The 16,813-nt window shown below is 30.1% G+C and overlaps 1 protein-coding gene across 6 annotated transcripts; it reads left to right on the top strand.

Moving 5' to 3' along the window:
• The first annotated feature begins 8,550 nt into the window (after positions 1–8,550).
• On the top strand, positions 8,551–13,541 carry LOC140967181 (uncharacterized). Of its 6 annotated transcripts, none has more exons than XR_012173541.1 (8): positions 8,551–8,593; positions 8,746–8,875; positions 9,054–9,191; positions 9,278–9,448; positions 9,761–9,906; positions 11,987–12,051; positions 12,125–12,218; positions 12,628–13,541. XR_012173541.1 is itself a non-coding variant. In XM_073427589.1 (8 exons), the coding sequence occupies exons 4-8, from the start codon at positions 9,410–9,412 to the stop codon at positions 12,685–12,687; spliced, it is 378 nt and encodes a 125-aa protein (XP_073283690.1). In that variant the 5' UTR covers positions 8,551–8,593; positions 8,746–8,875; positions 9,054–9,191; positions 9,278–9,409; the 3' UTR covers positions 12,688–13,541. The 6 variants fall into 6 exon arrangements, 1 of the variants encoding a protein (XP_073283690.1); XR_012173540.1 differs by having other exon boundaries at positions 11,973–12,051; XR_012173538.1 differs by having other exon boundaries at positions 11,938–12,025.
• Positions 13,542–16,813: the final 3,272 nt, after the last annotated feature.

Below are 16,813 nucleotides of genomic sequence, written 5' to 3'. Positions count from 1 at the left end.
TTTTTTTTTTTGAATCTTTCTCACGGTTTCAGCTTGATTCCTTTCAATATTTATCATGTTTTGTCCATAATTTACCATATTTTATCATGTTTTGGCAGCGTGTCCGTCGGATTCAAACACGTTTTCAAAATAAGCGTGAAATCGTTAAAACTTTGAAAAATACGTATCGTACCGTAAAATAATCGAACCCATGTAATTTTTCATGCATAATCAAATAAAACACACATAATATGATTTGTATGATGTTTTAAAAGAGTTTAGGAACGTGCCTTTGCGTTTATAACGCTCGATTATTCGATCGTAGGCGAGGGTGCGACGTTGGACGACCGGACGACGAAGAACACAAGCTTTTCTTTTCCTCCAATTTTTTCAAAAATTGTGGTGTGTGCTTGAGGGTGAAATCGGCTGATGGAGGCTGAATTATTAGGTTTAGAAGACCTAAAACACTAATTTATAATTAAATTAACATGTTAAATGTGCTTTGGTTTGGGCTTGCAACTTAAGGGTAATTGGACCTACTTAAATTAATTAAATTGGGCCCAATAACACTTAATTAATTAAATAATAAGAGTTCATAAAATTAGTTTCCATAAAATAATATTTTTGATCTTTTAAAACTCCTTGTTTGTCCAAAACTGGCTTCCCAGGAAAAATCAAGTTCAACTCGTAAAATAATTCGAACTCCAACATTTTTAGGAAAATTAAATCATTTTTAAATCATATTAGGAAGCCTCGCTATTATTTAATGAAAAATAAATATTTTTGTCTTGGTCGTCCCCGATCTCCTTCCCCTGCCTATTATCGAATATTCGGGTAAAATCCTTAATTTCATGAAATCATGTCATATTATCATTTAATCATGCAATCACATTTAATCATCTAATAAAATATCATGCAAGCATTTAAAAATAATTAAATAAAACAATTAAGCAATTAAAATAATTTTGCATGCATGTGGTTTACGTAGGTTGGTTTTTCGGACGTTACATGAAAGATAAAATCTTCTGCTATGTGGCTGAAACGATGATTAGAGATATTAGTTTTGTATAAATGCACAAAATTTATGTATTATGATCCATATTTTCTTACACATCGACAACAATGAGAGTACAAGTTTTTGAAAAGAGGGTTCCTGCACTGGTTCGTAACCACGAGACCGAGGTCTATGTCATATTGAAACACATCATCCATTGAAGCGCCGCCTCTGCCACGTTGGTCCTTAAATTTTTTCTCGTCGTAATAAATTTTATACAAATTTTCAAAGACATCTTGTACGTCCAAAAAATATTTTGCGGTGCCTGCAGCTTCTAACTTCCATTTCATGCCGTTCATTTCTATGCATGCCACTCCGGCTATAAACGCACATGAATTTTTTTTTTTTTTATTTCTTACATTACTCAACCACTCTTCGAAAAAGTTTAGCTCAAGGATTTCAAAATCAGAATATCTTTCTTGAAGATATATGCATATTTCTGCGTTTAGTATGTATCTGCGAAACAATAATAAAAAATAGAAGTTAATATTAACGATTTCAATAACTCTATATTACAATAAAACAAAAAATCTGAATAAGATAAAAAGGCAAACTACTTGTTCATCATCGTAGAGCTTCACCGAATCAGAAGAAAATTATTTTGCTACGAAGCCGTTCCTNTTTAAAACTCCTTGTTTGTCCAAAACTGGCTTCCCAGGAAAAATCAAGTTCAACTCGTAAAATAATTCGAACTCCAACATTTTTAGGAAAATTAAATCATTTTTAAATCATATTAGGAAGCCTCGCTATTATTTAATGAAAAATAAATATTCTTGTCTTGGTCGTCCCCGATCTCCTTCCCCTGCCTATTATCGAATATTCGGGTAAAATCCTTAATTTCATGAAATCATGTCATATTATCATTTAATCATGCAATCACATTTAATCATCTAATAAAATATCATGCAAGCATTTAAAAATAATTAAATAAAACAATTAAGCAATTAAAATAATTTTGCATGCATGTGGTTTACGTAGGTTGGTTTTTCGGACGTTACATGAAAGATAAAATCTTCTGCTATGTGGCTGAAACGATGATTAGAGATATTAGTTTTGTATAAATGCACAAAATTTATGTATTATGATCCATATTTTCTTACACATCGACAACAATGAGAGTACAAGTTTTTGAAAAGAGGGTTCCTGCACTGGTTCGTAACCACGAGACCGAGGTCTATGTCATATTGAAACACATCATCCATTGAAGCGCCGCCTCTGCCACGTTGGTCCTTAAATTTTTTCTCGTCGTAATAAATTTTATACAAATTTTCAAAGACATCTTGTACGTCCAAAAAATATTTTGCGGTGCCTGCAGCTTCTAACTTCCATTTCATGCCGTTCATTTCTATGCATGCCACTCCGGCTATAAACGCACATGAATTTTTTTTTTTTTTATTTCTTACATTACTCAACCACTCTTCGAAAAAGTTTAGCTCAAGGATTTCAAAATCAGAATATCTTTCTTGAAGATATATGCATATTTCTGCGTTTAGTATGTATCTGCGAAACAATAATAAAAAATAGAAGTTAATATTAACGATTTCAATAACTCTATATTACAATAAAACAAAAAATCTGAATAAGATAAAAAGGCAAACTACTTGTTCATCATCGTAGAGCTTCACCGAATCAGAAGAAAATTATTTTGCTACGAAGCCGTTCCTTATTGCGCCCTCTTCTTTCGCTATCGCTGCACCGAATCAGAAGAAAATTCAATACAACGGAGAAACCCCAACGATTTTTGGAAAAAAGAAAAATATACAAATCATCCAAACATACATGTAATAGGTAAACCTCAATATTCTTTGATTTCCCGAATAAATGAAGAAAAGAAGGGAAAACCTCATTTTAACTAGGGAAGAGCTCGTACGGGGTTGTCAGAGGCAAGGACACTAATAAAAACTTATATATATAGCCATGCATGGTTTATTAAATTAAACTATTAAAAAAAACCACGTGGTAAACTTAAATTTCATAATATAGTACATTTATTTCAATGTTTAAGATTATACCATAAAAACAGTTAGTCATAAATGTGATATGATACAAATCTAATTAAATTAACAAAAATTGTTGTGAGACGATCTTATAAATCAATTTTGTGAGATCGATATTTTATTTGAACAGTGTTACCAGCTCATTTAAGTATCCCAAAAAGAAACATAATGAATTTAATAAGATACTTGATTAAATTATTTATTTAAATATAATGAGAATTTGAAGAAAGAAAACACTCTTTATTTGTCACAAAAACTTTGTTTCTATATTTAATAATTTTTTTTTTACTAATATTACCTCTATCAAGTATTAGAAAAGTTGACATAAAATCTTTTATAATTATGAATTGACATATATATATTTTTGTGAATGAATGTGTTGATTGCACGAGTCCTTGCGGTTGTTGAGTTTCATTCATACCATACCACTTATTGTTCACCTGACCAACCTTTCAATAAATAATGCTCATAGTCATCTCCAAGCATGTGTGGTGCCGTCGTTATCATTTGTGTGTTAGAATTAGGGACGTGCAACGGTCGGTTTGGTTCGGTTTTAATAAACTTCGGTTCGGTTTTTCGATTTACGGTTTTTCGAATGCCTAATCCTAAACCAAAGCATTTTCATTCGGTCCGATTTGGTTTTTTTGTATTACGGTTTGGTTATTACGGTCGGTTATTACGGTTTGTGTAATAAATTTAGTTATAAATGAAGTAGTACGTTATAAATTTTAAAAAATATATAATAAAAAACCACAATCAAATTGGTTTTGATTATCTTACGAAGATCAAAATAAAGTAATTAAAAACATGCATATCTATAATTTTTGTAACCAATTTGATAAGTATCTTACAAACATCAAAATAAAATAATAAAAAATATAACTATGACAATTGTAAGCAATTTGAAATTTGGATATGTTGATAGTGAAAAGTTTAGAAGAAAGACAAGGCGGTAAAATTTTAAACCTAATGAAATTACTTATATTGATTATTTTATTATTTATTAAATTACTTATATTAATTATTTTATTATTTATTATATTTTAAATGGTCGGTTCGGTTTTTTCGGTTTTAAATTTTCAAAAACCGTTAACAGAACCGAAAAATCGAAAGTACNCTACCGATATTCACAATAAAAAGTAATACTCTTAGCATAAAAAGTAATACTTTTTCACGGATGATCCAAATAATNTATGGTCCGGTCGGTTTTTTCGGTGTAAACCGTTTAATGAACACCCATGATTTGAATAATTTGAGAAATTTTTATCATCTTTTCCTGTCGACAATTCCAATCATACATTTATAATTTTCAAGAAAAAAATATTGATTTATTTTTATTTCAGGACAGTTTGTTTCAGTCGTTCCAAATCCCTCTTCAATAAACGGTGCTGGAATATTTAAAAAGTAGACGCGATGGCCATTAATAAAAATTATTAAGAAATGGGGTTTGTTGAGCGTATAGAATTAACGGGAAATTGGGGATCAGTCCCCAGCCGTCGTTTTTTTTAGTGTTCAGTCCCTGGGTACTTTTTTAGTACCACATTTCCACATGAAGTGTACCACATTTTCACATGAAGTGTACCACAATTTGTATGACATAGTACCACAATTTTGTGGGTAGGGAGTGAACCCAAAGAAATGTTTTCATTGGGGATTTTTCACCAACTTCCCCTAGAATTAAAATGTTAACGTAAATGAAACCGATCAAATCAAATAACTCCATTTAAATAAAATCCACCTCCATTTTCCAAACTTATATATCATATTTTTATTGTTTTAAAATGTTTTTACTACACAATAATATAATTGTAAGTGTTCAGCCATCTCATTTTTTTTTTAAAATTTATCAAGATTCTTCATATTTCAGTTTTTATTTATTTACAATGATAAAAATATATTATTTTTTATGAAAATATATTTGAGATAATTTATTTATTTTTCAAATTTAATTGTGGAATTATAGTTTTTGGGAATTAATAATTGGTCTAGTTAGAGGAAAAATTATAATGCGATGTTTGGGTCGTAAAATATTCGAGTTATATCATTTTCACAAACTATATTTTTTTATGAAACAACATGCATTTGATCTTGTAAATAGTATCAACGTCAAGTCCATATATTTGATTTCTCATGGATTGAAATGATCATGGTTGTTGGTAAGAAGTAATTGTCCATGTTGAGATAACTATCAACACGTAGTATTTGAATTGTTGTACGTTTGAAAAGATTAAAGTGACATCATTACGATCTATAATTTTTTGAAAAACAACAAACACTTGATAGTGGATGCCACGCACATTGCTTGTGTTAGATAAGCAATTTTCTTGAAGAAAACATGAATACGTGAGAATGAGAATTATCCAAAATATATATTTTTTTATCATTATATTATATATATGTATGTATGTATGTATGTACGTATGTATAAAACTATATATTATATATATAATAATATATTAAAATACCATGACGATTCACATTTCCTCGACGGCATCACTGATCTTTGATTTCGTAAATTATAATCTTTTTGGTTATTTAATATTTAAACCTTTTTTGTTTCAAAAAAACAAAATATTTAAACCTTTTAAAAATATTTAAGACTGTCTCATAAATCTCTGATCGGATGTGACTTATAAAAATATATTATTTTTTATGGAAAAAAATATTATTTTTTATTATAAATATTATTCAAATCAATATATCTTATAAACCCGTCTCACATCTATATTAAGTGTGATGACATGATAATAACTACCTAGAGAGGACACCAAATTTTTATTCTAATTTTACCCTTATATGATATTAATATTACACTTTTGTTTTTTGTTTTTTTTTTAAAATTTCAACACACACTTTTATTTTTATTTATTTTTATTTCAACAATTCAAATATAGATTTAGTCCATCGATAATAAAAAAAAATTTGTACACACGCATCGCGTGTGCATAATAACTAGTACTAAATAAATACTTGGTTATATTATTAACTGTTTGGATTAGAGGGTCAGTAGGCCAAATATAATATTTTAAATATTTAAAATTTAAAAATTGGAGCTAAAATTATATCTTTAAAAAAAAAACTATGAACCCAAACCAACACCAACCCGACCCACACCACCAACTTTTTTTTTATTTGTTTTAAAGTTTTGTAAATTTTTTATATATATGATTTTTCATTATGCAACGTTATTATTTTATAATTTAACAAAATAATTAAATAAAAATTAAAAAACACGTGTACATAATAACAAACACCGTTTAAATATATGATAATTATGTTTCATATTTTTAAATATTTAAATTTAATAATAGAATTTATTTAAACTATTAACTACTCCATAAAAGAACAAATATTTAGAAAATTCAAATATTCACAAAATAAATATTACGTGATAACTGTCGAGCAATCGTATCATTTGAATGGTTCGGTGTGAACGATAATGGATTATATATATATTTCTTTTAGTAGGTCTTTAAAAAGACTGTCTCACGGACCTTTATTTGTGAGACGGATCAATCATTTTTATATTTACAATAAAAATTAATATATTTGACATAAAAAATAATACTTTTTTCGTGGAGTAATACATGAATTGTTTTTAAATTGTTATTTTACGATCAAAGAAAAGTTGGTTAATTTGACATCAGCCAAGCAAATAATTGTGGAGTACGTACGTACTTAGTTTCTTCGACTCACATGCATTATATAATATATTAATTATATATTTGCCTTTTTTGCTATTTTTTCATGTTAATTTAACCGGAAATAAACAAGCTTTACAAAGAATTAATTTTTCGTTACTTCGATTTAGCTAACTGAAATAAACATTGAAAAATTTGCAATTTTTAATTAGCTAATATTAATAAAATAATATTTACCACACATGTTATGATGTTGGCAAAAACTCGTGTGAGACGGTCTCACGGATCGTATTTGTGAGACAGATCTCTTATTTGGGTCATCCACGAAAAATTATTTTTTTATACTAAAAATATTACTTTTTTATTGTGAATATCAATAGAATTTACTCGTCTCATAAATTAAGATACGTAAGATTGTCGTATATTAGAATAGATCTTTCTTATAAATGGAAAGGCAATACAAAATCAAATACGGCGTGTGGAGCCCGGGATGGGTTTAAAGTCAAACGAAAATCGAGGACTCGAAGCACGTGAGATTCTGCCAGGCTGTGGTGGGCCCCGTATTACGTGGAAGCCATCCCCAAACTGGTTAAATTATTCGGACAAGTGAAAAAGTTATATTTATGTAATATGAATTGGAAACAAACATTTATATGAAAGAATTAAATATATATAACTTTTTCACACATATTAAAAAAATATTTGAAAAAAATTCTTACATTACTCATATTTAATCATTTTATAAAAATTATTATATTTCTCAACGTTTCTAATACTTGATAGAGGTCATATTAGTAAAAAAAAATTTATTAAATATAGAAACAAAGTTTTTGTGACAAATAAAGAGTGTTTTAAATCTTTCTTCAAATTCTCATTATATTTAAATAAATAATTTAATAAAGTAGCTTAAATTCAGTATGTTTCTTTCGGTGATACTTAAATGAGTTGGTAACATTGTTCAAATAAAAGATCGGTCTCACAAAATTGACTCATCATACCGTCTCACAACAGTTTTTGTGTATTTAGATTTGTATCATATCATATTTATTACTAACAGTTTTTTTGGTATAATCTTAAACATTGAAATAAATGTACTATATTATGAAGTTTTAAGTTTACCACGTGGTTTTTTTTAATAGTTTAATTTAATAAACCATGCATGGCTATATATATACAATTTGTACGAACATCTTAATAACATGCGTATGGTTTTGTATCACTTGAGATATGAATTTTGAGTAGCTATTGTCACTGATCAAGAGCTTTCTCCGAATGCTGAATAAAATATGGTCTATATTTGTTTATTTTCGACCATTTTTCGTATTTAGGTGAAAGTCATTGTGATTTTTCACACTTTACATTCGGAGAGGGTTCTGTTGATTAGTGACGATATGCACGCAAAATTCATTTGCTAATTGAGTAGGTATTAGTGTATATCTTCCGCATCCAAATCCGTTGACATAAATGTTTTGGAACGCAAAAAATTTGTAACTTAACAATCTACTCAGATCTTTGCGTTGCACACGTTACACTTTTTTTTACATAATAATTCAAGAAATATGATAAAATATTGATTATATAAAATTATTTATTATGTAATTAAATTATATTTGCTCATTTGAAAACTCATTCTTTAAAATAATAAATTATTAATTTATCGATTAGTTAATATATATTCAAGATATTTGTACAAATTTAATAAATGATATTTTACGAATAGTTTATCTCTTTTATTTTATAATTTAGATCAAATTAATTATAAAATCTAAATAATTATTCTTTTAAAAAAAAAAAACAACCAGCTCCAGCGTAAAATTAAATTATGAAAATACTATATATATTCATCTCCTCCAATTCCTAGGGTTCTTAAAGCGCCTCTCTTTAACCCGCCGCCCACACTCTTCTGCACAAGCTAAAATGAGGTCTTCGTTTTTCTTCTTATTTTGTTTGGGGAAATCAAAGATTAATTAGGATTACATTTTGCATGTGTTTGGATGATTCTGAGAATTTTTTTTTTTAAAAAAATCGATTACGGTTTCTCTGTTTTGTTGAATTTTCTTCTGATTCGGTGCAGCGATAGCGAAAGAAGAGGGCGGCGCAGTAAGGAACGTCGGCGCATCCATAAAAGCAGTCGTTCAAAGTTGTCTCCTGTAATTTCTGACTCTCGTGAAGCTGATGATATGTCGCCGCCATCATTCCGTGAAGTATGAAATTTGTTCCTTTCTTTCTAGTCCATGTTATTGTATCAAAAGAATCACAAAATTGGACTCTTCAGTTGGATCTGTGTGGTTATTTGATCATACTAACATACTTTATTATCGAACTTTATGTTAAAAAATAAATGTCAGAAACTAAGATTTGGTTGGTTAATCGTCTTGACAGTTTTGTGATTCTTGCATGGAACGAACCACTGAAACCTTGTCGGCGTAAGGTGTATGGTCGGTCAGTCACATATCTGAACGCGGACAAACTAGTTAGGCGGAGACATCTGGCGGAATTAGCTTTGAAATTTTTCACAAGGTTGGACAAGCTATTTGTTTTATTAACAGCCGTGATTTTTTTTAAAACTAAAATATTATGTTCTGCGTTTTTTCGGCTTTCTGCAGTCGACCAGTTTCAAGGTCGTGAAGGTTTAACGCAAGATCAACCGACCTTGTACTGGATATTACGGGTTGACTTTCACGGCACAGAAGGATGGAGTGAAGGAGTGTCTTTTTTTTCGAGGAGTTGTTTATCAGATGCTTGGGACAAATGAGGCTTTGTTTTGTGAGATCAAGGTACCATCTCCTTCAATATGTTTTATTGCATCTTCTGAGGAACTAGTTGTGAAATTTAGAGTAGATTCTAAGAATGACTGGTAAACCTACTTTAGGGATTCCTTAGTAACACAATGTTAGATGTTTTATGAACATTTAATTTCTTTCTTGTATACGTTCTTTCCTTGTGTTATTTTTTGAAATCTTATATATGATGTATCTTGGTTTGTTGACAGACCATTTTTAGGTAAAATATGGTGTATAATTTGAAACTTTCTTCATGCTTAGAAAGTATTTTTCTTATGGATAATTATTTTATAAATGCTAACGCAGGGCAAGATGGCTTCCCAGCTGATTCTTGATACTCGCGTGAGGGCCCTTGTGCAAAATAAATATTTTATATTTGTTTGTACACCTCCAAATTGTTGTTTTGAACCAAGCAAATTCCAAAAAATTGTTGAAGGCTCTACAATGAACAGGTAGTTTGTCTTTTATTTTATTCAAAATTTTTTTTATTACAATATAGAGATATTGAAATGGCTTATAGTAACTATATTTTTTTTTATTCTTTCACACATACATATTAACAACATAAATATCTATCTATCTCCAAGAATGACATTTTGAGTTTGATATTTTTGAACTTAATTTTTTCGAGAAGTGATTTACTAAGATGAGAGATCAAAAGAGAACAGACTAATGTACGTTCGTAGTAGGGGTGACATGTATAGAGATGAACTGAAAGAAACTGGAAATAGAAGCTGTTGGCACCACAAATTATTTTTTAGATGTACAAGATTTGTTTGAAAATTTGTATAAAATGAATTACGATAAAAAAAAATCGAATGACAAATGTGGCGCTTCAACATGCCATAGATCTTGGTCTCGTGGTTACTAACCAGTACAGGGAATACGCCTTCAAGAACTTGTAATATCTTCGTTACAAATGTGTAAGGATATATGGATCAAAATACATAAATTTTAATCGTTTCAGCCACCTAACGACATACGATTGTATCGTTCGCATGTCTTGAAGCTAGGGAATCATTTGAATTCGTTAGTGATACCCAAATAGATGCGGCCATGTACAATGACTACGAATCATTTGATAATTATAAACAGGTTTGTAATCGTGGAAGTCTAGAAATTTTTTATGTTTTTTCATTAGCAAAGAATGTGTTTTTTAAGTTTATATATATGAGAGTTTTCGAAACTGAATTAGCAGTTAAAGATAGAGAATGACATGTCGTGGTGTTAGTGGGCAACACAAAGATTCAGATAGATAACAAAGTTACATATATTTTTGTGTTGCAAAATAGTTATGGCAAATGATTTCGATGCGGAGCGTATGCGTTAATACCTATTTACTTAGGATATGAATTTTGGGTACCTACTGTCACTGATCAAGAGCTCTCCACAAATGCTGAAAAAAATATGGTTTATATTTGCTTATTCTCGACCATTTTTCGTATTTAGGTGAAAGTCATTGTGATTTCACACTTAACATTCGGAGAGGGAGCTGTTGATCTGTGACGAGAAGAACCCAAAATTCATTTGCTAAGTCAGTAGGTATTAAATCATACCCTCCACATTCAAATCCTTCGCCATAACTGTTTTGCAACACAAAAAAATTTGTAACTTTGTTATCTATCCGGATCTCTTTGCGTTTCTCACTATTACCACCACATGTCTTTCTCCATCTTCATCTGCTAATTCAGTTTCGGAAGGTTTCATATATGTAACCTAAAAAAACACTTTCTTTGGTAACAGAAAAAACCTAAATTTTTTTTAGACTTTTATTAATACAAATCTGTTGACAATCATCAAATGATTTGTAGACTTTGTCCATGCCTGTAACTATTGAGGTGTGGCTAGCAAATTCAAATGCTTCTCCAGCTTCAAGATATACGAAAAATACAATCGTCTGTCTAGGTGGCTGAAACGATGATAAGAGATATCAGTTTCGTATAAATGTACAAAATTTATATATTATGATCCATATTTTCTTACACATTGACAACAATGAGTACAACTTTTTGAAAAGGGGTTTCTGCACTTGTTAGTAACTATGAGATCAAGGTCTATGACATATTGAAACACATCATCCAATGAAGTGCCGCCTCTGCCACGTTCGTCCTTCAATTTTTTCTCGGCGTATTACATTTTATATAAATTTTCAAACACATCTTGTACGTCCAAAAAATATTTTGTGGTTCTTACCGCTTCTATCTTCAATTTCCGGCTGTTCATCTCTATACATGCCACCCTTGCTATGAACGCACATGAATATGTTCTTCTTTGATTTTTCACCTTACTAAGCCACTTTTCGAAAAAATTAAGCTCAAGGATATAAAACTCAGAATCTATTACTTGGAGATAGATATATATTTTTGCTGTTAGTATGTATCTGTGAGACAATAAGAAAAAATATAGAGATTACTATTAGCAATTCAATATCACTATATTACAATAAAACAAAAAATTTTTACGGGTTGACTTTTACGGCACAGAAGGATGGAGTGAAGGAGTGTCTTTTTTTTTCGAGGTGTTGTTTATCAGATGCTTGGGACAAATGAGGCTTTGTTTTGTGAGATCAGGGTACCATCTCCTTCAATCAACGAAAGGTAGATTTTTTTTTTGTCTTTCTTTAATCTTGACTGAAGAAGTTTATTAGTTGGTTTTTGTTACTTTCTTTAGGGCGATGGTGATGAAGTTACACTTCGGCGTGATGATGATGATTACATCGGTTCAGAACGAGCACTTGAAAGTGAAGATTGAACCTTTGCTTACGGTATAATATCTCCAGAAATTATTTCCTACGGTTGGTTTAGCTTGTAAGTTTTATTACAAGTGGCGTTTTTTTAATGTCGTTGCTTTAAGATGGTCTTGGTACCTGAAAAACCAAACTTGGGTTATGCTTTTTCCATATCAAGTTTTTAGCAGGACAATGACAGTTCTGCCGGTTCAACCTTCTTTAGGGATTCCTTTGTAACACAATGTTAGATGTTTTATGAACATTTAAATTCTTTCTTGTATTGTATACGTTCTTTCCTTGTGTTATTTTTTGTAATCTTATATATGATGTATCTTGGTTTGTTGACAGACCATTTTTAGTTAAAATATGGTGTATAATTTTGAAACTTTCTTCAGGCTTTGAAAGTATTTTTCTCATGGATAATTATTTTATAATGCTAACGCAGGGCCAGATGGCTTCCCAGCTGATTCTGGATACTCGAGTGAGGGCCCTTGTGCAGAAATAATTATTTTATATTTGTTCGTACACCTCCAAATTGTTGTTTTGAACTAACCAAATCTCAAAAAATTGTCGAAGCTCTGCAATGAACAGGTAATTTGTCTTTTATCTTATTCAAATTTTATTTATTGCAATATAGAGATATTGAAATCGCTTACATTGACTTTTTTTATTCTCTCACGTATTACATATTAACAACAAAATTATCTATCTATTTCCTAGAACGACATTCTGAGTTTGATGTTATTGAACTTAATTTTTTTCGAGAAGTGACTTAGTAAGTTGAGAGATCAAAGAAAAACATACTAATGTGCGTTCATAGTAGGGGTGACATTTATAAAGATAAACTGCAAGAAACTGAAGATAGAAGCGGCTGACAACAAATTATATTTTGGATGTACAAGATTTGTTCGAAAATTTGTTTAAAATGAATTACGACAAGAAAAAAATCTAATGACAAACGTGACGTTTCAATATGCCATAAACCTCGGTCTCGTGGTTACTAACTAGTGCAGGAAATATGGTTCAAGAACTTGTTGTCTATTTGTTGTAAAATATGCAAGGATATATGGAATATAATACATAAATTTTGTTTATTTATATGAAACTGATATATCTTATAACCGTTTTAGCCTTCTAAATATAGACGATTGTATCGTTCACATGTATTGAAGCTAGGGAAGCATTTGAATTCGCTAGTCATACTCAAATAGTTGCGGGCGTGGACAATGTCTACGAATCATTTGATGATTATAAACATGTCTGTAATAATGGAAGTCTGGAATTTTTTTATATTTTTTCAGTAACCAAAGAATGTGTTTTTTCAGTTTATGTACATCGGACAATTCGAAACTGAATTAGCAGATAAAGTTAGACAATGTCATGTCGTATTAGTGGGCAACACAAGGGTCCAGATAGATAATAAAGTTACATATCTTTTTGTGTTGCAAAACAGTGATGTCAAATGATTTGGATGTGGAGCATATGCTTTAATATCAACTCACTTAGGATATGAATTTTGCATACTTTGTCACTGATCAAGAGATCTCTTTCCGAATGCTGAGAAAAATATGGTCTATATTTGCTTAAAATGTAAAGTGAAAAATCACAATGACTTTCACCTAAATACGAAAAAAGTAGAGAATAAGCAAATATATACTATATTTTTTTCAGTTTTCGGAGAGAGAACTGATGATCACTGACGAGAGGTACCCAAAATTCATCTGCTAAATGAGTAGGTATTAAAGCCTACCTTCCACATTCAAATTTTTCGTCATAACTGTTTTTGCAACAAAAAAAAAATTGTAACTTTGTTATCAATCCGGATCCTTGCGTTTCCCACTATCACTACCACATGCCCTTCTCCAGCTAATTCAGTTTCGGAAGGTCTTATATATATAACTTAAAAAAACACTTTCTTCTGTTACTGAAAATTTTCTAGACTTTTATGATTACAAACCTATTCACAATCATCAAAGGATCCATGGACTTCGTCCGTTCCCGCAACTATTGGGGTGTGGCTAGCAAATTCAAATGCTTCTCCATCTCCAGCTTCAAGACATATGAAAGATACAATCGTCTGTCTATGTGGCTGAAACGATGATTAGAGATATCAGTTTCGTATAAATGTATAAAATTTATGTATTATGATCCATATTTTCTTACACATTGGTAACAATGAGAGTACAGTTTTTCAAAATGAGGTTCTTGCACTGGTTAGTAAGAACGATACCGAGGTCTATGGTATATTGAAACACATCATCCATTGAAACGCCACATCTGTCACGTTCGTCCTTCAATTTTTTTTGGTCGTAATGCACTTAATACAAATTTTTAAACACATCTTGTACGTCCAAAAATTATTTTGTGGTGCATGGCACTTCTATCTTCAATTTCTTGCCGTTTATCTCTATACATGACATCCTTGCTATGAACGCACATGAATATGTTTTCATTTGATTTCTCACCTTACTAAGCAACTATTCGAAGAAATTAAGTTCAATAATATCAAACTCAGAATATCTTTTTTGGAGATAGATATTTCTGCTGTTAGTCTGTATCTGTGAGACAATAAGAAAAAATAGAGGTTACTATTAGCGATTTCAATATCTCTATGTTACAATAAAACAAAAAAATCTGAATAAGATAAAAAGCAAACTACTTGTTCATCATAGAGCTTCACCGAATCAAAAGAAAATTCTTTTGCTACGAAGTCGGTCCTTACTGCGCCCTCTTCTTTTGCTATCGCTGCACCGAATCAGAAGAAAATTCAATACAAAAGAGAAACCCCAATTGATTTTTGAAAAAAAGAAAAACATACAATTCATCCAAACACATGCAAAAGGTAAACCTGAATAATCTTTGATTTTTCGAACAAAAGAAGAAGTAAAGCGAATACCTCATTTTAAGTTGAGTAGAAGAGTTCGTATGTGGGGGGTTGAGGTTGTCAGAAGCACTTTAAAGACATTAGTGATAAATATCTGGAGGATAAATGTATTGTACGAAAATCCTCCATATCTTCACAGTAAATTTATTGTCTGACCTAATTATAGGAAGATTGTTTGAAAGAGAACGAAAATGCAATTAATTTTGGTGTAGATCTCCAACTTTAAAGTAGATCTGACTCTCACATTGGTCTTTGAAGCCATGATTGAGCATCTCCAGGATCATCTTTCCTTGCATTGCACTTATAAAATAATCATCCGTTTGAAAAAATACTTTGCATGAAGAAATTATCAAAATTTTTATTTATATATTTTTATTTTTATTCAATAATGATGGTGATAAACATAAAGGATTTTTTTAAAAAATTATCTTACTATAAGAAAAAAAGTCTCATACTATGAATTACCATAACTATTTTGGCCATAGATTAAGATAAATAATCAAATTAACCTATTAATTATGTTAACTTATTTACATTATTTTGCATGAAGACAAATATAATTAGAAGATTGTAGTTTACATTAAATTAGCAAGAAATTATAATATCATTATACATTAATTCATACTAAAATTTTATTAAGATATAAACTAATGCACTACAAATTATATACGCATGTTACTAAAATGTTTGTACAAATTGTATATATATAGCCATGGTTTATTAAATTAAACTATTAAAAAAAACCACGTGGTAAACTTAAACTTCATAATATAGTACATTTATTTCAATTATTATTTGTGAAATAATTTGGGTCATGTCACACCCCGAACCTGGGAGCACGAATGATTATTTTATAAATGCAGGGAAAATTGATCATGTAGATGCTCAATCACTCAATCATGGTTTCGAAGATCAGTATGAGAACCAGATCTTCATTAAAGCTGGAGACCTACCCCAAAGTTAATTGCATTTATAGTTCCTTTTCAAACAATCTTTTTAAAATTAGGGTAGACAATAAATTTAATGTGAAGATATGCAAGATTTTCGTACAATATTTTTATTCTCCAGATATTAATTACTAGTGTTCTTAAAGTGTCTCTGACAACCTCAACTGTCCGCGTATGAGCTCTTCTACACAAGTTAAAATGAGGTATTCGCTTTTTTTCTTCTTTTGTTCGAGAAATCAAAGAATAATAGAGGAATCATGCGGAACGAACATATATGGAATCAAAATACATGAAACGAGTAGTGTACGATCGAGTTTTCAAAAACAGAAACATCATTATTTTAAAACACATATATAAGCTCACTTACCTCGATCTCAGTTTCATATAGTGAAAACTATTATTGATCATCTTCTATCATCAACGGCATAGCTTAAGAATTATATTTCATAAAGAAATCCTTAAATATCCACAAGTACACAATACCCAATGTATCCACATAAAAGACGATTATTTTCAGTGCCCTTCAATCTTTATGCCACTACTCTAATTTAATAAAAAGAATGAGTAGATATTGGTATGGAAGAGAATAAATTGGCGGTGACAAATTGACAAAATAAAACGAATTGGAACAGTATTTAGTAAATTTGGTGGTGATAAAATATAGGGTTAATGACTTGTCTATCAACTTTCTTTTTAAGAAAAATGAAAATGTGCTGGGAGGATTTATATAATACACAAAAGTGAAATGAAAGATTATCGATTTAATTAGGATAAATTATTATCACATTGAAAGGAATTTA

Source organism: Primulina huaijiensis, unplaced genomic scaffold (assembly GCF_012295235.1).
Source record: "Primulina huaijiensis isolate GDHJ02 unplaced genomic scaffold, ASM1229523v2 scaffold23651, whole genome shotgun sequence".
Taxonomy (NCBI): Eukaryota; Viridiplantae; Streptophyta; class Magnoliopsida; order Lamiales; family Gesneriaceae; genus Primulina; species Primulina huaijiensis.
The sequence above is the reverse complement of the archived record's forward strand: the minus strand, read 5'-3'. Positions and strand labels throughout refer to the sequence as shown.